The sequence below is a fragment of the Sinocyclocheilus rhinocerous genome, unplaced genomic scaffold, assembly GCF_001515625.1.
Source record: "Sinocyclocheilus rhinocerous isolate Xijiao unplaced genomic scaffold, SAMN03320098_v1.1 scaffold300, whole genome shotgun sequence".
NCBI lineage: Eukaryota > Metazoa > Chordata > Actinopteri > Cypriniformes > Cyprinidae > Sinocyclocheilus > Sinocyclocheilus rhinocerous.
The window spans coordinates 433,703-452,872 of record NW_015654065.1 but is presented as its reverse complement, the minus strand read 5'-3'; the positions used below and the strand labels follow the sequence as shown (position 1 = coordinate 452,872).

Here is a 19,170-nt window from a genome sequence, read left to right as displayed (position 1 = left end):
TCAGATAACTTTTTACAACTAAATGCAGACAAAACTGAAATCTGCTGGTTGGCCCTAAATCACAGAGCTCCTCCCAGCATGACATCTTCATAGATATCGATGGTGTCCAGATTAGGCCCTCAACAACTGTGCGAAATTTGGGAGTGTTGTTTGACTCTGTGTTATGCTTTGATTCACATATTGGTCAGATTGTTAAATCATGCTTTTACCAATTGCGGAATATTGTTCGTATACGTCCCTCACTTAATTTTGGAGATGCTGAAACTATTATCCATGCTTTTATAACCTCCAGATTGGATTACTGTAACTCCTTATATGGTGGCTTACCTGCCAAAGTTATTAATCGCCTCCAAATGGTACAAAACTCTGCTGCTCGAGCCCTTACATTTAACCAAAAATCTGCACACATCACTCCCATCCTTCACCAACTTCACTGGCTTCCTGTGGCCAAACGTATTCAGTTCAAACTCTTAGTTTTAGTTTATAAGGCCTGTCACAGCCTCGCACCTCAATACCTTGCTGAGTTAGTGCAACCATACATTCCTGCATGGACTCTCAGATCTAGCAGTGATAATTTGCTTGTTGTGCCCAAGTATAAACTCTCTACGGTGGGTGGTAGGGCTTTCTGTATTATAGGCCCTAAGCTATGGAATAAGCTACCCCATAATATTCATGCTGCCTCCTCTCTCCAGGCCTTTAAGTCTCAACTTAAAACTCATCTATTCACTTTGTTCTCTAAATAACTCATTTACCTCTCTGCTTCTCTATTTCTCAACTTCTGTTTGTATGACATAAGTCCACCATGGAAGACCACCATCTTGACATAATTGCTTGTATTATTTTGTAAAATGTCTTTGGGCTCTTGACAGTCTGGTGTATTTTGTTTGCCAATTTGCTTGTATTATTTTGTAAAGCGTCCTTGGGTTCTTGAAAGGTGCTATAAAAATAAAACATATTATTATTATTATTATTATTCAGATTGTGGGTTTACCAATGCTTGCATAGAGTTGTAAACTACGGTAAAGGTGTATATTTTGGTGCCGTCCAGGGTTGACATGCCAGCATGTGAGCAGGGCTGTGGACCTCAGCTCAGTGAAGAAGGCAGTGACAGGCAGCCTGTGGTCTATATGCTCCGATTGCCTTAAAGAGAGGAACATTCATGAGGGAGAACCAGTAGGAGCACATGACATCCTTGTGTGCCTCAAGTGTGGGTTCCAGGTGAGATCTTCACATTCTGCAGCAGTAATATATTGTGTTGTGTGTACTGTAGTTTTGTCAGTGTGCAGTGACAGGTTGTTAGTGGCATATTTGCATTTCACAAATGTTAGAAACTTGACTGCCAAAATAGACAAGTTATTGTAAGATATTTACACACAAAGCAAGGATAACTGACAAGTCATTTTAAGGCATTTTTATAGGTTCTATGCCACACTGATGTGTCAAACATTTTGCTCAAAAGTTTGGAGGATGGTAAGATTAAAAAAACTTTTTTTATAGAAGTCTCTTATGTTCACCAAGGCTGCATTTATTTGATTGAAAAATACAGTAAAATCAGTGAAATTGTAAGATATTATTACAATTTAAAATATCTGTTCTCTATTTTAATATATTTTAAAATGTAATTCATACCTGTGATGACAAAGCTGAATTTTTAGTGATCATTAGTACAGTCTCCAGTCACATGATCCTTCATAAATCATTCTTATATACTTATCTGGTGCTCAATAAACATTTCTTCTTATTATCAATGTTGAAAACAGTTTAACAGTATAATAGAAACTGAGAGATTTTTCAGGATTGGTAACTGGAAAGTTCAAAATGACAGCATTTATTTGAAATAGATTTTTTTTTAACAATGTAAAAGTCTTTTACTTTAACTCTTGATCAATTTAATGTGTCCTGGCTGAATAAATTGATCAATGTATTTAAAAAATATATATCTTACTGACCCCAAACATTTGAACATTGTTGTAAAAAGTGGAGATAAAAAATGTAGGCTGGCCTAACACACAGCAGTGGCGGTTGTGTACTGCAAGTTTTAAAACCAAATAATGAAGTTTTATTAGGCCTATGCGTAAAAGGTCATATTATTCACTGACCCCTGGTCCAAAGCATTTTCTAAAAGTAATTGGAGTGTCCCTACTCTTTCCTTTGCCTTTTACCCACAGTTTTTGTATGGCGCATTTAAGCCGTGACAGCACATTTGGGAATATGACAGGTTTGTTTGGCCTTGATTTGACAGTGTAAAAAAAAAGTTGTGTTTGCAATCACTTGATTTTTATTAACCGTGCTGAACAGGAAGAATTGTACTAAAACTTGTACAAAACTTTTTTCCATCGAGGGTAATATATGGTAGCCTTACTATTGTGTCTCTCTCTTTCAGGGTTGTGACCAGGCAGAAACTCAGCATTCCACAAAACACCTGCAAGCTCATCACTCTGACTCTCACTGTATCACCATCAGCCTCAGTACATGGAAAGCCTGGTAGGAAACATCAACTGATGATACTGTATTCATGATTATTTATCCTTATGCATTTTTTTGAAAGATCACCATATAAGAAAAAGTTTGGGGTTAGAGCAAGGTTGCATTAAATTGATCAAAAGTGACAGTAAAGACATTTACATTGTTACAATTGTTTACAAATAAATGCTGTTCTTCTGAACTTTCTATTCATCAAAGATCACAGTTTCAACAAAAATACTAAGCAGCACAACTGTTTTCATTATTGATCATAATAATAAAAAGTGCAAATCAGCATATTAAAATTATTTCTAAAGACTGGAGAAATAGCTGCTGAACATTCAGCTTTGCAAACACATAAATAAATTACATTTTAAAATCTATTAAAATAGAAAAGTTATTTTAAGTTACTGTATTTTTTTATCAAATAAAGTGATAAATGCTTTACTACGCCTTGATAAATGCTTTAGTAATCATAAGAGAGATTTTTTTTCAAAAACATAAAATTCTTACGGACCTCAAACTTTTGAAAGGTAGTGTATGCTCTTTTGTAAAAGACATGAAAGGCATAATAGATGTAAAAATTCTCCTTTAACAGGTGTTTTGAATGTAAGGAAGAGCTCTCCACTCATTGCAATAAGAAAGCGCTGGCTCAGACTCTGGATTTCCTGCAGAAGCACTCAGCAAAGGCCACCTCAGGTAGTTATTCCACAGGAAAACGAGCAGAAGTGTGATTTTATCTTTAATCCTAGAAAAACACCTGCGTTTTCATCTGCGTATAGTAGTGACAGTCATTCACGCTGTGGTGGAGATTCAGCTTTGATAGAGGCTGACTCTTCTTTAAAGATTAAAACAAGAAAATCACCTTGTTTTCCAGTGCTGTAGGGAGCTCAAATAAGAGCTGATTTCTCTTTTAGAAGCTCCTCATTGTTTCTCTGTACACAGCAATGCCATGTTGGCACATCTGTCAGTCATTGACCTTTGTCCTGGGATCACTGGTTTTTAGTTTGCCAGATACAACGAGGGACATACGTTTCATCCCCGCAGTCTTTAGGCAGCCTGAAAGCACTGTGATATTTCACAGGCAAAAGAATCTGCCGTTTTCTTCAATATCCTCTGCTGCATTCACTTAAGTTAAGTTTCATTTGTAGCACTTTTTCACAATATATGAGGTATTTTACACTTGAAATAGTTAACCTTGGATCATTCTAACTCCTTGTTAAATTAAATCCTAGGTTATTTTGTCTTATTTTTGACTTTTCACACCGCTCATACTTTATTTAAAATCGGTCATTTCACAAAATACGTTTCTAAACAGCATTAGCAACCATGATTGAATACATTCTGTTTGCAACTGATTTAAATAACGTCTTGTCCCTCGCTTTCATATCAGTGAGAAAAATCTTAATGCCATAAATCCTCCTTGGCTTACAGCACGCTGTGTTTCAGTTACTGTTTGAAGTAAATGCTTGTAAATGCAATGATAATTATTGTAAGAAAGACATAAAACTGCTCAAGAAAGACACGGTACAATGACCCTCTCATTTTAGCATTGATTTGTGTCTTATAAGTGATGTATTAAAATTTGTGATACTGGCTCAGTCTTTAGCTCCTGCTGAGTGTGTTACCCAGGTGTAACTGGCTGACTGCTTTCTGTCATAACAGCAGCTCCCCGGCTCCACCTAGAGCTCCAGCAGCAATGCTGCCTTGGATGCATGATGAAGTTACTCTGTTACACATTTAGAATGAGAAGCATTTTCTCAGTTATTTCTCCACTTACTTGTCTTGTCATGTCTTGGAAAAGTTGTTTCCAAGATCATCAGATCCATGATCAACTACTTCTTTGTATGATTTTTTTTTTATTGATGAATTTGTCTTGTAGGTCATATTTCACTCCAAAATCAGAAGAAAAAAAATAATCAGAAAGGAGGAAATTCTATTCATATTTTTTTTTAAAAGGAAGCTTTTAAACACTGTGACATTGTTTACATGATAATGTGGTTAAGTATCATAAAAAATAATGTCACTACTATGCACATTACAGTTCAGACGTTTGTGGTCAGGAAGATTTTTTTGAAGGAATCAATACTTTTATTCAATAAGGACACATTAAATTGATCAGAAGTGGTGGGAAAGACATTTGTAATGTTACAGAAGATTTCGGTTTCAAATAAAAGCTGTTCTTTTGAACTTTTTGTTCATCAAAGAATCCTGGAATTATTCCACAAAAATATTAAGCAGCCACAACATTAATAATAGGTAATTTTTCTTGAGTACCAAATCAGCATTTTTGATTAATCATGTGACACTGAAGACTGGAGTAACAGCTGCTGAAAATTCAAATTTGCCATCACAGAAATAAATTCTACTTTAAAACATATTAAAATAGTTATTTTAAAATTTCACATATTTTGAACAGTTTAGACTTTTTTTGTCCTGTTGTTGTTGTTACATTCTTCATTTTGTTTTGTGAAATTGGAGTGCGGTATGACCTGGTCCTGGACATGTTCTTGCAAGTGTTATGAGATTTATTCACCTATATCATTAATCCTGTAAAGCCTAGCTGAAATTATGAGAATCAACATAAGAGTATGATCGTGTGGTGTAGTTGAGGAAACCATCTTAATTACTTTCTGTTACAGCTGTTTATTTGAGTTTCACCTATAAGCGTAAAAGTGAGCTTGTATTCTCTGGTATGCAAACTTAGACACCTTCTCCAGTTGACTTTGACAGTAAATGCCGAAGCACAGTGTCTGTTACAATTCTCATTTCCCTTTTCAGTGATCAGCAAAGGCTAGTGTATAAAATTTCACATAGCTGTGAAATATGCTACCACCTTGTCCTTGCATGATACTTAACAGTCATTGAATCCGTTTCTGTCCCTGTCCGTGCCCTGATGCTCCGGTGTAGCAAAGTTTAGCTCATTTAAACCCAGCCTAACTGGTTGACCGCCACTCCAGGAGCAGCTAGGCTCTTGCTGGAGAAGCTGCGCTCCAATTCCGTTACTGCTGCATGGCTGCGCTCATTAATGGCATTAGGCGCTTGAGTGGTGCTCCCCGGTTGGATTCCCTGAAGAACAACTGCAGCTGTGTGGCGATCGGATCCTGAGCTCTGCTCCTCCCCCTGCCCTGCCACATCTCCCATGATTCCTCGTCTCTCACTCTGAGCTTCAGGGAGAGGGTCTCGTTTTCTTCAGGAGGAGCAGCTTGTTTCCAGCTTGCATCCTCAGCTGTTAAAAGGCGGTGGATGTTGTGAGAAGGACTTTTTGCTTGTGAAATAGCTGTGTTGTCACATTTACTTCAAACATATGAACACAAAACTCAGTTTTGATTATTCCGCAACTACGCTTGGGAAATAACTTTTTATTCTTTCTTTTAGTGGAAAACCAGTCCACTCAGACTCCATCATCTTCGGAGGATGGCCTTGAACATATTCAAACATTTTAATGTTCACCAGATGATAATTGTATATAATCTCTGATCTGATCAGGCCCGATAGACTCTCCGAGCCAATAAACTCGAAGACAGAAAAGGGAAAAACCGTTGCACACTTAGTGACTTTCTTCTGGTGAGGACTAGAAGGTAGCTGGTGGTGGTCTGTGGTATTTGGCCAGAGTTGGGCCACCTCCTGCCCACATCCTTTTTACCTAGTTTTTTAAATTACCTGTTGCCATTCTTCCATGCTCATTGTTCCTGGCAAGCCGACTATATGAGGGAGAAACGTGCGGCCATTGTGACTGCGAAATGGACTGGCGCTGGCATAGAGGAGCTGGTGAAATTGCATTTCTGCAATATTTGAAGGCCAGGGTTTTTTTTTAGACACAGCCTGTTGTTGTGTTCGCTTTTTCTCATAGACTCGTGGCACAAAAGAGCCCCAGCAAGAATTTTCCAGAATTCATAATAGTTTTCCACAACAACAGCAGGGAGAAGAAAGAAAATCTATTAACTGCGCTCTCTCACCAAAAAGGCCTTCAGCTCAAGTACCAGAGTCTTGGTAGAAAGAGACTTGACCTCAGAGAGCCAGGCTTGTGCTTGAAACACAGCTGGGAAGGCTTTGTTTGAGGAAATTAAAATGTTTTTGCTTCAATAGGCATCAGAGGCTGGCACATGCAGCAGTTGAATCTTCATTTTCTCTTACTGATTTTCAGTCTCATTTCATATTTCATGAGGTGAGGGTTCAAACTTATTTTGCTTTACATTTCTTGTTTTTATTCATTTATTCTTTTTCCAAACACAGTTGCAAACAATTTGCATGATAATCCTGAGTAAGTGGATAATATCAAAATAGAATTGTACATAGAATTGTACATTGTACTCCGGGTCTCTTTTGTAATCCATTATGGTTCCTAAACCATTCTAAAACAGCTAAGCACTTAAAGGGTTAGTTCACCCAAAAATGAAAATTCTATCATTAATTACTCACCCATATGTCGTTCCAAACCTTCGTTCATCTTCGGAACACAAATTAAGATATTTTTGATGAATTCCTAGCACCATTTTGGAGAGTATCACATACATAAACAACGTATGCAACGTATGTACGCGGATACGTTGTTTACATTCAGATCAAAGTGTAAACCGCGTAAACAACGTATCCGCGTACTGTGCTGCTGACACAGAACAGCATGCGTTGTTTACATATATGATACTCTCCGAAATGGCGCTATAGGGTGACACAGAGGAGACGGAATTGTTGAATAAAGACGTTATTTTTGTTTTCTTTGTACACAAAAAGTATTCTCGTAGCTTTGTAAAATTACGGTTGAAGCACTGATGTCACATGGAATTCATATTTCATGAGGTGAGGGTTCAAACTTATTTTGCTTTACATTTCTTGTTTTTATTCATTTATTCTTTTTCCAAACACAGTTGCAAACAATTTGCATGATAATCCTGAGTAAGTGGATAATATCAAAATAGAATTGTACATAGAATTGTACATTGTACTCCGGGTCTCTTTTGTAATCCATTATGGTTCCTAAACCATTCTAAAACAGCTAAGCACTTAAAGGGTTAGTTCACCCAAAAATGAAAATTCTATCATTAATTACTCACCCTCATGTCGTTCCAAACCTGTAAGACCTTCGTTCATCTTCGGAACACAAATTAAGATATTTTTGATGAATTCCTAGTCTTACAGGTTTGGAACGACATGAGGGTGAGTAATTAATGACAGAATTTTCAATTTTGGTGAACTATACCTTTAACGAAGTAACATTTCGAAGTAGGGATGCACCTATAATTTTTTTTTAATCTGTCACATGTAATTGTGCAGGTTTGTTGTCCATATTTTTACATTTAGATTCCTTTTTCTTTGATTTAATGCTTACATAAGGTAACTTCACCTGCAGCATTTAAACGTTTTCACATTTAAAAATGTTAATTTGTAATTTTATTTTCAAATTATTTGAAAGAATTTTAATACATAGCATTATATAACATTAACATTTGAACTTTAATGTTGATTGTATTTATTGGAACTCATTAACCTTTATTTGATGTGCACTTATATGGTTTTTAAACCTTGTTTTACGTTTAGTCTGCCGATGTTGAGGGTTTTTCGGCTAAGTCTTGTTGATTACTAAGGATGGTTAGCCTCGGGTGGAAGAATGCTCTTCTATTTAGGTCAATCCAGGGCCAACGTGAACGGCACATTTATATATATGTGTGTGTGCATGTTTGTGCATGAAAGAATCAAGACGTTGGATATCCTTGGCCTCAGATGGCAATGAAGCACGGTTTTCATGCCCCACGGCCACAACAAATTAACAAATTAATAAGACATTTGGTGTTGCTCGGCCTTCCTCATGACTGCTTGCTGTCTTCAGCCTGAGGAGAGCTGTCCTTCACTTTATGAGAAAAAAAGGGAAGATTTTGAATAGTGTACATGTTCAGTGCATTCACTTCTATAAGTCTGTACTTGACTCTTCTTGGCAAGTTCTCCACTGCAACACTTCAAACACTTGTTCGTTTTGTGACACTTGTTTCAATGCTTTTCCTTAAGCACCAATGAATAGTAGTGCTACTTTTATGACCTTTTGAGTTACGTATACAAAGCAGGTTATAAATAATTACTTCTGTCAGTATGGTCTTGGCTAGGTTGTATATGTGGTTATTTACCCAACCTCATGTCATTTCAAGCTTGCTTTCTTGCACTAAATATAAAAATATATTTCAGATATTTAGCACAATTTCCAAGCTGCTCCGATGATAAAAAGAGGCTTGTTTATTTATTTATTATTATCATTATTGTTATTTTTTATTTATTAATTTATCCATTTTGTTCATGTTTACTTCCCCTATTTTATTTTACATTGAGATTGCCTTTTTCTGTCATCTAACAATCACATAAAGGTAATCTTTATCACTAATAATATTTCATGTAATCTTCAGCAAATCTCTGAATGAAAGTCTATTTCTCCTAACCCTAACATAATATTGTGGTGCCTAAATTCCCTTGTAGCATTTAGCAATGATTGAGTTTACTTTTAGGGTTTTTATTTTTCATTTATTTAGACAGAATAGTACTGAATATTAGATAGGCAAGAATGCAACTAAAACTACAACTATTAAAAATGTTGTTTGTTATATAATTGAAATAAAACTGAAATAAAATAAAATACAAATATTAGATGAAAAATGTAAACATATAAACAACCAATTGAAATATTGCAGTAAAAATGGCAAACAATCACATAGCAATTACTAAATTACTAAAACTTAAACTGAAATTAAAATGAAAACCTGAATAATAAAAATAACTAATTCGAAATATTAATAAATACTCAAATAGTATATGAATAATACTGCCAAAATGTTACTGTTGGGGCCTCCTTACTTTTTTTTATTTATTTATACAATGCATGTGAATGGTGACGTGGCCCAACTGTGGTCACTGTTTGCTTTTATTGTATAGAGAAGAGCAGCTTAGACATTCTGCTAAATATCTTTTATTGTGTTTCACACAATAAATTCTTGCTGGTTGAGGGCGAGGGCGGGTAAAAAAAAAAAAAGGGTTTCACAGTGCTTATGAAAGATCTTCCTTTTAACACAGTTAACAGGAAACAACATTCACTTTGGCACTTGTGCGTTTTGTAGAGAGCTGGGTGGGGAGGAGTGGGATTGCTGATCGTTTAGGCTGCCCTGGGGACATGCTCCACAGTGTCACTCCTGCCCATATTCGGTGGCTGAGCAAGGAGAGCCAGGTGGTGGTGCCGAGTGCAGGACAGTCAAGCGTGGCCGTGGTGCATGCTGACATTTGCCTTCGCTAACTTCTGCAGGGAGAGGAAAAATCTGTTTTTCCATATGCTTGTTCAGGGCACTACCCCCCCCCCCCAGTTCCCTCTATGTATCTCCTTCGCTGCCATCCTGGCAGATGGCTCTCTGAACATTGTTTACCTTGATCAGTGGGCCCAGATGCGGTGTAACTCCATAGGCATTCCCACATCGCACATTTATTCTCCTGGTCTATTAAAAAAATGGGACCGACAAGATGCAAAAGTACCTTATTGCCATCACACTCACTCATTATCCTATTTGCTCATTGTATGAGCTGTGTGTCCCTGTTGTCCACACTTGTTTGCACCACAGTGTTCCTGGACATATGGGCTCCCTCCCGAATGACTGTATGGACACAGACAAACTTCCAGATGTTTCCATGTAGTGCTCCAGATGCTTTTGGCCCCACTTAGGAATAGCAGCACTCCAGTCTATTGTTTTGATGCCTGATTAACCCCTGTGAGAAAATCGTGAGGGCACAGAAGCTGCCCACTTCAGATTTGTTTTTACTGAACAAGGCTTAATTCTGGGCCAGTTTGTGCAATAAGTGTGTTTGGATCTGCATAACATTTGGGGCAGCTCCAGAGAGCATTGTTGCACAATGAATAAGAGAACATGGATTGACCTTGGGCTTTTCCTCAGATGTGGCGGTGTGACAATATGGATTCAGAAGGGGGGCTCAATAAATAAGGTGATCTTGGGGTGGCAATGTCAGTTCAACCTGAAAGATAACTCAAGACGTTTTAGTTGCTTTCCTGATTTAAAGGTGCAATAGGTGATTGTCTTCAGAAACATTTTTTGTTACATCCCGATAGCAATCATTAAGTGGTCTAAATGTATTCATATTTTGCATGTCTCGCTTAGTTAACACACCCGATTCAGATAACCAGCTCGTTAGAAGTGAGCTACGTGCATTAACTGTGTTCTGATCGATATGATCCCTACACAGTGTTCATTGCTCCCTACTCTCTGAGCAGGGGAAATCCGTTGAAGTTTACTTCACTTCAGAACATTCATTCACAGATTTGCGCTGCGTAGCGTCTTCACACACATCACACTCACACACACACATCTTCACATCCAGTGTGAGGATTGGAATTGGGAACAGCTGATGTATTGTAGTAATGTTGTCTCTGGTATTCTGGTCTGTGAGCGTATATGCGTTCAGGGGGCATGGGCTTGGACGGCAATTGCAGGGCGGGTGGGACGTTCGCTTTCAGTGCTATCAGGCTAAAGTTAGCATTTTCCAAGATCTCCTACTGCACCTTTAAGAAATTTATTTTTCCACCCAACCATATGCCTTGGTATTAATTGTCTGAGTTTAAGAAATTATATTGCAGTCTTGAAGAGAATCTATGTGTCAGCTTAGGTGCGTTTATGAAGACCCCTGGTATTGTCCAGCAGAGATTCGTCAAAGGCTGACCTGCAGAAACGTCCCCCATCTGCACAGGCATTCAACAGCCTGACATGTCTATTATTGTACATTTAAAGTGCCTTTTTCATAATAGTTTCAATTCTGTTGGATACACAAGAATGTGAAGGGTCATTCATATAAGTAAAAGATGACCTCCAAGGCATCATATTCCATGTTGTTTACAGCTCGTCAATGTATGTTGTCCTCTTTGTGGATGTTTCCAACAGGAGGTAGCGTTCGGGAAAAATCAATGCACACTAAGGCATGTAACAACTAATTTTATCCACTTTCTAAACCGAAATCATTCATGCAAGAATAAACCAATTGGGACACAAGAATAAGGCATATTATTCCACTTGAGGACAAAACAAGCTGTAGTAGATATGTACAAAACCTGCACACATCTATATGTTATGAATTACTTCAGGTCATTTTGAAACAATTTAGAGCACATTACATGAATACGGTACACTAGTGTCTCTAGCAAATATAATTTGATCAGTAATTGCAAAACAACATTTGAACCCAAATTAGCTGGAACTTATTGAATGTCAGTTTACTTTCGTCTAAGTTTTCAGTCCTGTTAGTTGCAGTGCTGATACCAATTTTGGCATTTTGTTTATTAGTGAATTTTTAAAATACATTTATCATTAATTTTGATGTTTATTTAATCGGAACATAGGGCTGCTTATTTACTTAATACTCATAAAAAGGTACATTTGTTTTCCTGCTCTTACTTATGCATAAAAGTACTACAAAATAGTGTAAATAGCAATATTTAGTAGCGGCAAGCAGCACCATGCTGACTTTCTTTCTCATTCTCAGTGCCTTGGGTGCTTGTAGCTGTTCATTAATGCTTCATTTGACCGAACACTTGTGCTCTCCTTCCCAAATGGTGCCAGTGAGTATAAAAATAAGAAAGAAGGGTCCAGAGCAATTCATGGATTCAGTGTTTTGTTAAGGCTTGTCCAATGCTTTGTTGCTAAAGGCCACCACCCAGTTTGACAACTGGTCCACCAATTAAAACTTTTAAAAATATCTTGCATACAAAAATTGCAGGTAAGCTTCTGTTGTGTATATGTAGTCCACACTATTCATTGAGTTGCAGCTGTTTTTATTTCTTTTTCCTGTAGAACGTGCAGATAGTTGGTTTATGCATATAAAAGATAATGTCTCGTGCAGGCTAAGTTAAGGGCTGTGCTTCATAATATTTGTGAATAAAAACTGAGTGCAAAATATTCATCCAGCCTATTTCAACCTATTCCATTTTTTGGAGATTTCTGGCCTTGGCACTGGTGTGTTTTCTCTCTTTAAGCTAGCAAATAAAAATTAAAAAATGGGACAGTTTTTCTAATAAATACGATTATATTCGGAAAGTTTATTGTTTCATGGATTTTTTTGGCCTTGTATTCTGTATGCCATTGTGTACAGGATATCTACTCTTTACGCACCATTTTCTGTCAGATTTGCGTAACAAAATTGAGAATTCCTTTAAATGACTATCATCTAATTATCATGTTATTGTTTATTTAGAATTTAAATACACATTGTACAATATAAAATGTATATTTATTGGATGATGAAAGACAGTACACAGTACAGAAAATAAAAATACTGAATAAATGCTAAAGTTGATATTCAATTAATTTATTACAATTTGTGACATTAAAGTATGTGTGTAATAGTCAATGTCATTTAAGTCTTTTTTTCAGAAATTTCAAGTTTTAGTCATTGTTGAATAAATGATTTCACAAAGAAGCAGTCACTGTTAGAAATTGTTAAAATAAATCGCATTATAATTGTATCTGTATTGTTGAAAACCACAGGCGCCATCTGCCTCTCTTCTGGCGAGAGCTTCTTCTTCTGAGAGCTATTTACAGGACTGACTGCTCGCTTTGAATTATCATGCAGGTTGCTTTCATGTCTCCTGAGTGTTGAAGGCAGTGCACCCGTCATTTCTCTGGAGTTTTGCTATTTTGTGCAGAAAAACTCTCTCTGCGGGCCTTGTGTTTAGCCGCCTGGGCCAAGATTCTCCTGCAGAGTCATGGCAGTAGCGGGGAGCAGCTGGGCTTGTTCTCTGCTCCCTAATGCCGAGTTCACACTGCATGAAGTCATGCAGTGTGAAACCCCCTGTCGCCGATCCATCGTGCAATGTGAACACAGCAGCAACTGAATGCTACCCCAGGTAGTCACGCAGTGTGAAAACAACGGCGATCCAACGAGTTTGAAAATCATGCAGTGTGAACTCGGCATAACCAGCGTAGTTTTATCCAGCTGTCATCTGCAGCCTCTCCCAGCTGCTACCCAGCATGTTAACCCATTTCTGCTGCAGAAAATCAGGCGCACACTGGGACCAGGCCCAGTCCAGATCTTCACATAACAGAAGAACTGTTTTCCTTTCACTAAATTAAAGTTTAAGTCAAGCTCTCAGCTTTTTTTTTTTTAATTGCGCTGAAATGTTTTTGAATGTAGATAACCTGCTTTACTAAATAGTGTCCTAACTAGAGATTTGTTAAATTATATTCTGTTCTGTCTTTTAGGAACAACCTCAAAAATTATCAGGCTCCGAGAGGAACCCGCTGAGTATGTGGACACTCAGAGAGGGAAGACTCCAGTGAATAGCACACTTATCCCAGTCAAGGGCATCAACAACCTGGGTAACACCTGCTTCTTCAATGCTGTGATGCAGGTAAAGTCATGTCCAAGAGCTCAAATCACTCACCTGACATTTGGTTTGTGTCAGTTCTGTGTGTTTTGGTGGAAGCCAGCTGGTTTATGGTTTATCTGGGCTGTTACCACAAATTAATTCAAATATATTATGTGGAAGAGTCACTAAAACTGCACCTTCACCCTTGTGGCCTTGAGAAAACACCCTGTTTTTGCTTGTTTCAAAGTGACAAGCTTATTTCAAGAAGGACACTTCAGATTATTTTACAAATGAATCTAAATGAAATTAACAAATCGAACTTTATGTATGTGTATGTGTGTGTGTGTTTGCATTTCTTAAAGAAGTCTCTTATGCTCACTAAGACTGCATTTATTTAGTCAAAAATACAGTAAAAACAATTTAAAATAACTATTGTTAGTGTTTTCTATTTAAATATATTTTAAAATGTAATTTATTCATGTTATTCCAGTCTTCAGTGTCACATGATCATTCAGAAATCATTCTAATATGGTAGTTTAGTGCTCAAGAAACTGTTCTTATTATCAATTATGAAAACACTTGTGCTGCTTAATATTTTTATATATTGTAAAAGCTGTCTGTGTGCTTGGGTTTAGAATCTCTCCCAGACCCACATGCTGAATGACCTAATTCAAGACGTCAAGGAGAAGGGACATAAGATGAAGATCTGCCCCCCTGCTGAGACTAAGTTGGTAGGTTCCAGCTATCATGGACTGGACTAGTCCCGTCTCTGTCATAATATCACTCATATTAACTTTTAAATATGCACTTAACGTCTCACTGCTTTGTGTGTTATATATGATATGAGTGCTATGCTTTCTTACAGGGGCCACTAACAGTGACGTTGCCCAGCCCAGAACCCCTCACCTCAGCCATGTTCCTGTTCCTCCAAAGCATGAAGGAGCCTGGGAAAGGGCCTGTCTCCCCCAAGATCCTTTTCAACCAGCTATGTCAGAAGTATGTTTACACTGTCGTCATTTGTAAATATACACTATGAAAGTCTCTGAAAGCTCTGTGGGTCAGCAAATCTAAACTTAGCTAATTGATCGGCACTGTATGCCAAGCGGTTTCAAGCCTCTGTTTTAAACCCAAATGGCTGGTTGGATCTCTGCTCTCAGGGATGATTTTTTTTTATGCTGCGCACAGGCTGAACGGTTCACTGGCTGTTGTTTAAACGTTGTTTGATCGTGCTGAATGGTTGGGTGGCTCAGGCAGGAGCCTGCCAGGCAGTTGGGTGTCTCTCTGGTGCTTCTGTGATATTTCACTCGTGTACTGTGCCTTTATCAGACCTGTGGGTTTGCATATGTGTACATGTGCGTTCATCTCAGCCTTAAGCGCACCAATTCATTTGAGTATATGCACGTGCACAAACACATCAGCCATTATGAATGCATAAAACATGTACAGTGCTTTGAAAAAAGTAAACACATCCCATGAAAAGTAAACATTTATGAATACTTTTGATTTTGATAGTTGATAGATAAAATATGCTGAAAAGGACACTATCTTCACTTTCTCTTTCACTTTTTCCACATCTGCCTGATGTCTTTTATATGTACTACACATACGCTAACGTTCAAAAGTTTGGGGTGAAACTCTCAAGCGCTCAGTCAGCGTGTTTATCGAGTGAAAATCTGTGTTGAACGCCTCCAACTCACACACTGGCGAGTAAACTCTAAGAATTTATTGGCCAATGGCTAATGTTAGACGTTATTTAGTCGCCCAGAGTAAGATTTAGTCGCATATGCGAGTGATTTACTCGCAATGTAGAGGGTTGGACCTGTAAGGTTTTTTTCTTTTTTTAGTGTTTAAAAATGTTAGTCACTGAAGGTGCATTGATTTGACCTGTCACTAATACACTCTTTTTGTAAGGGCTGATAGTAATAATCTTGCTTCTGTTTACAAGCCACAGAAAATAGTTACCCTCTCTAGTTACACAAAAGTCTGGTGTTATCATGTGAGGGGTCAAGGGGTCATGACATTAGAAATCAAATTTGCCTTGATCTTTTGGCATATAAGAGGTATTTGTACCATTAAAACATCCTGTTTCAGTTTCACAGCTTAAAACGTCCTCCTCGTTTTAAACAAAGCATTTATTTAATCAAGCTCCAAAAACAGCTCGTTTTGGATCTGAGGGGCAAGGTGACGTCACCTGGGCACAAACATTTGCATAAACACCGCCTCCAGAGCAAGACATAATCTTCTCACCGTAGGCCCCGCCCACTGGCATCCAGTCACTTAATGCTTACTTGATTACACTGAATGCGAGCTGCATCACTAACTGTAAGCAAATTATTTCATAATGCTGGGGGGGGGTTAAAGTAGTCCCCAAAGTAGCGCAATGACCATATCCCAAATATCAAAACTCAAAATGTAATTTCCATTCCTAAAATACATATTTTACAGTCACTGTTATGCAGATTGGTCTTAAACACAGCTAAAAGGCTTCTTACCAGTGGTCATCCTTCACAAAAACTTAACATCTACCACAGTTTATCATAGGTAGAATGCAGAATGTTTCAATACAAGCATTTCAGTCAAATGTAATTTATGTAATATTTCAAACCTTTAACCCACGGGAGAAAATAAACCCACCGCAACAGTTTAAAATCACCCCAATTTCGTGCAAAAATATGCGGATTTGGCAACCCTGCATCCAACACGAGCTGTATCCAAAGTGATTTAAGTACTCCGCATATTGATAGCGGCTCCCTGATGTGCGAAAATTATATTCAATATTAGAATGTTTGCGGGAGCAGGCCAGAAATTCAGCGGGAGTGGGATTAAGAAAACAGTCCCGCGCAGGGCTTTAATACAAAAATGCACACAATGGGCCTCATTCATGAAACTTGCGTAAATATATGAGTAAATTCTGAGTAATTTGCGCGTAAAACAGACCTTCCCGAAAACTCTCCTCCGGATTCACAAACTCTTCGTAAACGTCCGATTTGATAGTTAAACATGTGTATGTTAATGAATTCCAATCATTCGTAATAGGGCGCTCGTGCACGCTCATTCACAATTAGCATAACTGCTGCCTATAAATGACAGCTACGCAAATTGCATGTCCAGGAACGCAGTGGAATATTCTGGTCTACTTTCTCAGGTTTGGCTCCAGTATATTGCATAAATGCAAAAAAGACTAGGCCATATGCCTAACAATAAATATTCAATAATGTGTGTGACCACCAAAGAGTTTTTAGCCAGCTGAAAATATGTCAGGTGCTCTTCTTAAAACGACCAGCTGCTGGCGCTTGAGAATGCTTTGGTGGCACAGCGTTTTTCCAGCTGAGACGCTTTAGTTGCTATGGTATGGAATATTAACGGTGGCAACGTACTAGCCTACTAGTATCTAATTTTTAAGAATTTTACTAAATATAATAAAGCAGTAACCAGTAATATTGACTTCTCCAACTGACTTCGAAGTAATATTGACTTCGTTGTAGGCAGTCGTTGTACAAGTAGGATGGTTAGGTATTTGTCCCGACTCCTGCCCCTCCTCTATTTACGGCTGGATAAATAGTGACAGTGACGAGCGCTGCGTTTTACAATGATCAACTCAGTTGCAAAAAAATAAATTAATTAATTAAAAAGTAAAAAAGAGGGCAAGGGCAAATGAACTTATTATGTAATTATTATGGCAGTGCATCAAAAATCAGTGTCATCAGTTTGCCAAAAAGAACACAGAACATTTTATGCACCATTTACACGTGGTAGGCAGCAGGAGTACATTTCTTTCGTATCAACATTTTGAAAATACGAACATTTTCATGAATTTGAAAGTTTACGTCAGAATGGCTTTACGAACGATTTACACAAAAATTTGTTCTGCTCGTGTTTCATGAATGAGGCCCATTGAATGGCGACTGTAGAAAGCAAAAGCCAAATCCCGGACATTTTGGGCGATTTAGAAATCCCGGCCGGAGAGGACATGTCCGGGGAAAAGAGGACATAAGGTCACCCTAGCCTTGATAATGTTTCCTATGCAATGACGTTAGCCAATCATAACAGTGGCCAATTACTGGCAAGCCTTAAAGGACCCACCACTTAAAAACAGGTCATTTTAAAGAGAGTTTCAGAATGAGGGTTCCAAATATTTATTTGTTTTTTTTTTCTTTATTAAGTAAACCTCAAGGAACATATTAAAATAATAAAAAAATTAAAATAATAAAAAAAACATGTCATGACCCCTTTAAACACACAGAATTTATCTGCCTCAGATACACCTTTAATGTAATTCCCTCTCTGCACACCCACATGCGCACACTTTTGAGCACTCCAGAGCCGGCAGCTCATAGGGTCAAGTGAAGGCCTTCTGTGCTGCACAGTTTATGTGTGTGCGCTTGTGCGATCCAGCATGTCCTTGACAGGAAATATCTTGTTTGTTTAATGCATTTGTTGACTGGCAAACTACTGGTCACAGCTGTTGGTCTGATGGGGTACTTGAACTACTGCGCCATCTTGAACACCACCTTGTACATTTGCTATGTTGGACAATGTGGCAGAATGGCATCTTTTGAGACATCACGCTTTAAAAGACAGTGTTTTTGAAGGTGGGATGAACACCAACCATAAAATGGGTGAAGAACAAGTAGCCTGTGTGTGTTTGTGTGTGTTGCACAGCTGAGTGCTATTGGCATGGTTGATCAAGGGCCAGGTCACGCTGCCAGCTGGACAGATTTGAGCAGCACCAGTGCCAGCAGCGGTCCAGAGAGCAGTCAGCAGCATTCCCTGCTCCTGGTGCTAGTGAGGGTCCCAGCCTGTAAACATGCACACTGACCCTGAGCCCAGATGTCCTTATCTTCCGCTTTCTGTTACTACATTTGAATTTGAGTTATAATTATTTTTCGTACCCTTTGCATACTTCACATTGAGGTGGAATGGAACTTATTTCTTGTTTGTTAGTACAGAGATTCAAGCACGTATTCACAGGTTCCAATTACAGCACTTTCAAGGATGTTCTGGTTGTGCGAGTTGGCAATGTGAAATAATAAGCTCTAGTTACACTGGCTGCTATTTTGGTTCTCATATCTCATCAATTTTCTCCCTCTTTACGAATCACTTTATGGGATTCAAAACTGAGCCGATTACAGGTTATACTTTCTCAGTAGGTTGCTTCTTTTTGGAGTAAAAATATTTGACCTGTTTTTGCTGTTTAGTTTTAGTTTTGCTCTTTATTTCAGTAGAGCAAGGACAGCAAGTTTCAGGTATTTTTATTTATTACCTGATGTTTGTTAGGTTTCTGAGACAGAATTCTTTGCATTTAGTTCTTGTGTCTATATGTGAAGGATAATGTATGGTTCAACATTTTTTTTTTTTTTTTTTTTTTA

General features: G+C 38.0%; 1 protein-coding gene across 1 annotated transcript in view; it reads left to right on the top strand.

Annotated features, from left to right (window-relative positions):
- usp45 (ubiquitin specific peptidase 45) overlaps nucleotides 1-19,170 on the top strand; it is a 39,778-nt gene that overhangs the window by 2,345 nt on the left and 18,263 nt on the right. Inside the window, exons 3-8 of the mRNA XM_016523452.1 lie at nucleotides 1,049-1,218; nucleotides 2,384-2,484; nucleotides 3,062-3,162; nucleotides 13,695-13,843; nucleotides 14,437-14,532; nucleotides 14,667-14,797. Coding sequence (XP_016378938.1) covers nucleotides 1,049-1,218; nucleotides 2,384-2,484; nucleotides 3,062-3,162; nucleotides 13,695-13,843; nucleotides 14,437-14,532; nucleotides 14,667-14,797 — 748 coding nt within the window. The remainder of the gene's footprint in view (nucleotides 1-1,048; nucleotides 1,219-2,383; nucleotides 2,485-3,061; nucleotides 3,163-13,694; nucleotides 13,844-14,436; nucleotides 14,533-14,666; nucleotides 14,798-19,170) is intronic.